Below are 6,861 nucleotides of genomic sequence, written 5' to 3'. Positions count from 1 at the left end.
TCAGGATAAGTTTCCTTCGAAGCCTTGCGTCCTTGTGACCAGCCTGGAGATACTTTCTAGACACGACCTTATTTCCTTTCCTCACTGGGGCTATTTTCCCCTGTTCGAGCCCTTGGCCTTATGGCATTAAAATAATAATAATAATAATAATAATAATAATAATAATAATAATAATAATAATAATAATAATAATAATAATAATAATAATAATAATAATGTTATAAATCGTCCCTTTTCCCATCCTCAAGGATTTTAACAGGATCTCCCTTAGGACCCCAACATTCATCAATAAATATAGAAACTTTCCTCCCCTATTGGTCTTGGTAATGACAATCTTTGTAGTGGGTTCGAACCTAGTTGGGAAAGAAGGGCTTCTCTACTTGGGTTCTCAGATTTCATAGATTTCGAGGGAAAACTTTTCCACCAATGCCAGATTATCAAGACGTTTGGAGTCAATTGTATGTGAATAAATATTCAGAATTTTATCTATCTGTAACACCTTTTGATGCCTAATTAATTGCCCTCTTGTTTACATATTTCTTCTAATGTCCCTTTTATTTTACAAATGTATATTCATAGTGTATATGTGCTCTATGTATCTTGGCTTAACTGGCTATCCATGGGCGTTTATGGATAAACTTGACTGATTTTTAAAGAAAAGGCAAAAACCGTTAACAACAAAGAAAATCGTCCTACAAGCAGAGATGGTTTAAGTAATACAAATAACGTCTATATGTTTATTAAATGTAAAAGCATAATGAATTATATGTAACAGTTACTGCAAATAAAAAACAATGGCCATTTTTTTAAAATTCAAAATTATAAACAAGATAACAATCAGAAAAACAGATATTGATTGATGATTTCTTCAACAAGATTTTTTTTTTTTTCAAATATCTCTCAATCGATTCTGTCATAAGCTTTTGTTTGAGTCTAATTATGCAACATACAGTATGTTACACGCATATGGGCCTGAGCCGTAGTGGCCAGGCCCTGCAAAGGGGTGGGCGACACAGTGTGTGAGGATGGGGCCTGGCCAGTGCACGAGATGGGACTCTGGCAGGCTCAGCACAGGGGTTGGGGACGTGGCCAGGCCTAGGACAGGAGATCTGGCTATGGCTACTCCCGGCACAGGACGTGGGGTCATGGCCATGTCCAGCACAGGACGTGGGGCACAGGACGTGGGGCCATGGCCATATCTGGCACTGGTCGTGGTGTCATGGCCATGTCCAGCACAGGACGTGGGGCCATGGCCATATCTAGCACTGGTCGTGGTGCCATGGCTATGTCCCGCACAGACCGTGGGGCCATGGCCATGTCCCGCACCAGCCGTGGGGTCATGGCCATGTCCGGAACAGGGCATGGGGTCATGGCTATGTCCAGAACAGGGCATGGGGTCATAGCCATGTCCAGGACAGGACGTGGGGCCATGGCCATGTCTGCCATTGGTCGTTGCCATGGCCATGACCAGCACAGACCGTGGGGCCATAGCCATTTCCAGAATAGGGCCTGGGGTCATGGCTATGTCCAGGACAGGACATGGGGCCATGGCTACGTCCGGAACAGGGTGTGGGGCCATGGCTACGTCAGGAACAGGGCGTGGGGCCATGGCCATGTACAGAACAGGACGTGGGGTCATTGCCATGTCCCGGAGAGGGCGTGGGACCATGGCCATGTCTGGCACAGGATGTGGGGCCATGGCTACGTCCAGAACAGGGTGTGGGGTCATGGCCATGTCTGGCACAGGGCATGGGGCCATGGCCATGTCCAGCACTGGACATGGGGCCATGGCCATGTCCGGTACAGGACGTGGGGCCATGGTCATGTCTGGAATAGGACGTGGGGCCATGGCCATGTCTGGCACTGGTCGTGGGGCCATGGCCATGTCCGGCACAGGCCGTGGGCCCATGGCCATGTCCGGCATGGGGAGTGGGGATATGGCCATGTTCGTCACAGGCCGTGGGGCCATGGCCATATTTGGCCCGGGGCGTGGGGCCATGGCCATGTCTGGCACAGGGCAGTAGGTTGGCCAGGGCACCAGCCGCCCGCTGAGATACTACCACTAGAGAGGTATTGGATCCTTTGACTGTCCAGACAGTAAAGCATTGGATCCCTCTCTCTGGTCACGGCTTATTTTTTCTTTCCCTACACTTATACAGAATAGTCTGGCCTACTCTTTACATATTCTCGTCTTTCCTCATACACCTGACAACAATGAGATACTTAACACTTCCTCACCTAAGGGGTTAATTACTGTATTGCAATTTGCTCAGTGTACTTTCCTCTTGGTAAGGGTAGAAGAGACTCTTTAGCTATGGTAACCAGCTCTTCTAGGAGAAGGACACTCCAAAATTAAACCATTGTTCTCTAGTCTTGAGTAGTGCCATAGCTTCTGTACTATGGTCTTCCACTGTCTTGGGTTAGAGTTCTCTTGCTTGAGGGTACACTCGTGCACACTATCCTATCTTATTATTTTTTTTTTCCACTTGTTTTTTGAAATGGTGTGTTATGCAGGCTTAATAAAAGGTCCAGGGATGCCTGGTGGTTTATCAAGAGGTTGTCTTTTCCTTTTTCTGATTCTTTTTCTTCTGAAAACCTTCCTTACTGTCCTCCCTTCAGTTGAAGTGGCTATCCTGGAGGGTATTTAGCCTTGTATGGTGTATCGGCTCCTCCATGTTGACCATTTTTTTTTCCGACTTTTTACTATAGTCTATGGGTATCATCAATCACTTTATTTATAATTCTCTACATGTTTTTGTTATAATTCTTGTTAATCTAGTTTTTAAGTATGATATCTCTTTTTTATTTATATTAATTCTCATGCTATCTGGAGACATTGAACGAAATCCGGGACCAGTACCTCTTGGATTTCGTCAATGTCGTCTTCTGTATTGCAATATTTGTGGTCTTCATGCAAATATCCAAGACCTTACAGTTGCGTCCAGCCAGGATGATATTCTCTTGTGATCAGAAACTTTGGTTTCTAATATGAGGCACTCATCTGAGCTCCTTATAACTGGTTTTAAAAAGCCAATAATGTTGAAACGTGATGCCATCCCTAGGGCCAGGGGAATGGCAGAGTATATTAGGACCGAGTACCCTGCTTCTCATAAGTCCTGCTATCAATGTGGATGTCATGAGATTCAGGTAATAAAAGTTTGTGGCAGGCATAACAACTTTTATTTGTGTTCGATCTACCGAAATCCAGACATGGATGATTTTATCTTCGATTGTCTTCTTACTATTATGGCTAAGATACAAGAAGATGAAAGAAAGGCTTCTTTTGTCTTTGTTGGTGATTTTAATGCTCACCATAGGAAGTGGTTAAGTTCTATCTCTCCTACCGATCGCCAGGGCTTAAGAGCTTTAGACTTGGCCTCTGAATCAGGCTGTGAGCAAATTGTAAATGAAGCTACTCAAAGGTTTGCTAATAGCTTGGACCTCGTATACCCTGACTACCCTGGCGTTATAACTAGTAAGGTTGGTTCTCTAGTCGGGACATCTGACCATGCCTTGATTTCATTAGTAGTGAAGACTGAGCAGCCTGTCCCTGATATATCATACTATTGTAAAATTTATATGAAATCCCAAGCAGACTGGAATGGGATTTTGCATGATCTTTTGTGCTTGAATTAGTCACAATTATATAGTAGTGTTGATCCTGTTGTCCCTTTGAATGAGAATCTAGTCAACATAATTGATAGGCGTATCCCTTCTCGTGTGCTAAGGTACCGAGTGAAGGACAAACCGTGGTTCACTGATGATTGTAGATGTGCTAATTTGGAGAAGCAGGAGGCCTATCACCTTTGGAAGGGTAACAGATCAGATTTGACCTGGAACAACTATACTCAGCTTCGAGCTTTTGCTCAGAGAGTTTGTGCCTCAACTGAAAAGGAGTACAATTTAACCATGAAAGAAACACTTTCTGGTACAACTCAGGGACATAAATGGTGGTCTGCCCTTAAATCTGCACTCTTTGGTGTAGATGCAATGGTTCCTCATTTACTTAAACCAGATGGCTCAGTCACTCACTGTCCAAAGGAAAAGGCATCCCTGTTGGGTGATGTTTTTGACTGTAAACAGAGTAATGAAAAACTTGAACTTCCTCATTCCTGTTTTCCTGAGGTTAAACTAACTAGTTTAGCTTTTCGATCTCTTGAGATTAAAGCTCTGTTAATGGACCTTGATGCTTATGGAGGTGTAGACCCAAATGGTATTTTTCCTTTGTTTTTTATAAAGAGAGCAGATTTCATAGCTCCAAAGTTATAGATTATTTTGCGTAAGTTAGCAAGAAGAGGAGCTTTTAGCAATTGTTGGAGATTTGGTAATGTTACTCCTCTATGTAAATGTGTTTGTGGTAGCTCAAGTCCCACTGATTACCGCCCAATTTCTATAACTCCCATATTATCTAAAGTTTTTGAACGTCTTCTGGCAAAGCGTCTTAATAGGTTTGCTGAACGTAATCATCTACTCCTTAGTTTGCAATTTGGTTTTCGTAGAGGCCTTGGAGTATGTGATGCCCTTCTTACAATCTCCAGTGCTGTACAGAAATCCCTTGATTGTGGTCAGGAAGTTCGTATGATTGGCCTTGATTTTAGTGCTTCCATTGACCGTGTTAATCATGAGGCCCTTGTTTTCAAACTCAAACAGTTGGGAGTGGGTGGGTCGTTTCTTAGCATCATTATTGATTTTTAAAGTAATATATCTCAAAGAGTTGTTGTTGACGGGCACCATAGTGAGTATAAGAATGTGATATCCGGTGCTTCACAGGGTAGTGTTCTTGGTCCATTACTTTTCATACTATATACACATGACATGTGGTTTGGCCTAGGAAACAAGCTTGTTGCATATGCAGATGATGCTACTCTCTTTGCATCAATTCCATCCCCTGAATGTAGATCTGGGGTTGGTGAATCCCTTAATAGAGATTTAGCTAAAATTAGTGCATGGTGCAAATTATGGGGTATGAAGTTAAATCCTAACAAAACTCAAGGTATGATTGTAAGTAGGTCAAGGACGGAGGCTCCTCAACATCCGGATCTCAGTATTGATAGTGTTTCTTTAAATTTGTATGACTCTTTTAAAATTTTAGGTATGATTCTCGACAGCAAATCTAATTTTAAAAAACACATTAGGTCTGTGTCTTCTCTAATTGCACAAAAAAAATCTGCTTATTGAGAAAGTCTTACAAGATTTTCGGTGATCAATCTATTCTGAAGAAGTGTTTTAATTCTTTCATTCTACCGTCTTTTGAGTATTGCTCTCCTGTCTGGTGTTCAGCTGCTGATTCTGATCATAATTTGTTAGACAGAAGCTTACGGTCTATCAAATTTCTTTTTCCTGATCTAGATATTAATCTTTGGCACTGTCGTTCAATTAGTTCATTATGCATGTTACATAAGATTTTTCATAACTCTGACCATCCTTTACATTCAGATCTCCCTGGACAATTCTATCCTGTTCGTAATACTTGGCAGTCAGTTAACTCTAATAGCCAGGCCTTCTGCATCATGAGGCTGAATACTACACAATAGTCTAGAAATTATATTCCAGCTGTTACCGAGTTGTGGAATGATCTTCCAAATCGGGTAGTTTAATCAGTAGAACTTCAAAAGTTCAAAGTAGGAGCAAATGTTTTTATGTTGACCAGGCTGACATGAGTCTTTTTATTGTTTATATATGACATATCTGTTTTTGACATTGTTAATAGTTTATATAGGACATATCTGTTTTGACGCTGTTCCTGTTTTTTGAATGAAATATTGTTAATTTATTTTCATCATTAATTCATTTCCTTATTTCCTTTCCTCACTATGCTATTTTTCCCTGTTGGAGCCCTTGGGCTTATAGCATCTTGCTTTACCAATTAGGGTTGTAGCTTGGCTTGTAATAATAATAATAATAATAATAATAATAATAATAATAATGGGGCCACGACATAGTCTGTCACAGGATGATGGGCCATGACCATATGCGGCACAGGGCGTGGGGACATGGCCTTGTCCGCCACAGGGCGTGGGGCCATGGCCATGTCTGGCACGTGGTGTGTGGCCATGGCCATGCCCGGCACAGGGCGTGGGGCAATGGATATGTCCAGCACAGGGTCTGGGGCTATGGCCATGCTCTACTCAGGGCGTCGGGCCATGGCCATGTCTGGCACAGGGGGTGTGGCCATGGCCATGTCCGAAACAAGGCGTGAAGCCATGTCCATGTCTGGTATAGGAAGTGGGGCCATGGCCATATCCAACACAGGAAGTGGGGACATGGTTATGTTTGGCACAGTACGTAGGGTAATGGCCATGTCCGGCACAGGGCATGGGGCCATGACCATGTCTGTCACAGGGCGTAGGGCCATTGCCCTGTCCGGCGCAGGGCGTGGAGCCATGGCCATGTCCGGCATAGGAAGTGGGGCCGTGGCCATGTCCGGCACAGGATCTGGGGCCATGGCCATGTTCGGCATAGGGCGTCGGGCCATGGCCATGTCCGGCATAGGTGTTGCGGCCATGATCATGTCTGGAACAGGGCATGAAGCCATGTCCATGTCCGGTACAGGAAATGGGGCCATGGCCATATCCAGCACACGACGTGGGGCCATGGCTATGTCCGACACAGGATGTGGGGTCATGGCCATTTCCAGTACAGGAAGTGGGGCAATGGCCATATCTGGCACAGGGCGTGGGGTCATGGCCATGTCCCGAAAAGGGCATGAAGCCATGGCCATGTCCGCTAATGGAAGTGGGGCCAGTGCCATATCTGGCTCAGGAAATGGGGTGATAGTCATGTCCAGCACAGGCCATGGGCCATGGCCATGTCCAGCACAGGATGTGGGGCCATGACCATGTCCGGCACAGGGCGTGGGGT

General features: G+C 44.3%; 1 protein-coding gene across 1 annotated transcript in view; it reads right to left on the bottom strand.

Moving 5' to 3' along the window:
* LOC137626940 (uncharacterized) overlaps nt 1–6,121 on the bottom strand; it is an 8,364-nt gene extending 2,243 nt beyond the window's left edge. Inside the window, exons 1-2 of the mRNA XM_068357926.1 lie at nt 5,936–6,121; nt 951–2,056 (exon numbers count right to left, since the gene is read on the bottom strand). Of these exons, the coding sequence (XP_068214027.1) occupies nt 951–2,056; nt 5,936–6,121 (1,292 nt within the window). The remainder of the gene's footprint in view (nt 1–950; nt 2,057–5,935) is intronic.
* Nucleotides 6,122–6,861: the final 740 nt, after the last annotated feature.

This window comes from Palaemon carinicauda, chromosome 34 (genome assembly GCF_036898095.1).
Source record: "Palaemon carinicauda isolate YSFRI2023 chromosome 34, ASM3689809v2, whole genome shotgun sequence".
NCBI lineage: Eukaryota > Metazoa > Arthropoda > Malacostraca > Decapoda > Palaemonidae > Palaemon > Palaemon carinicauda.
This window is presented reverse-complemented; position numbering and strand designations above follow the sequence as displayed.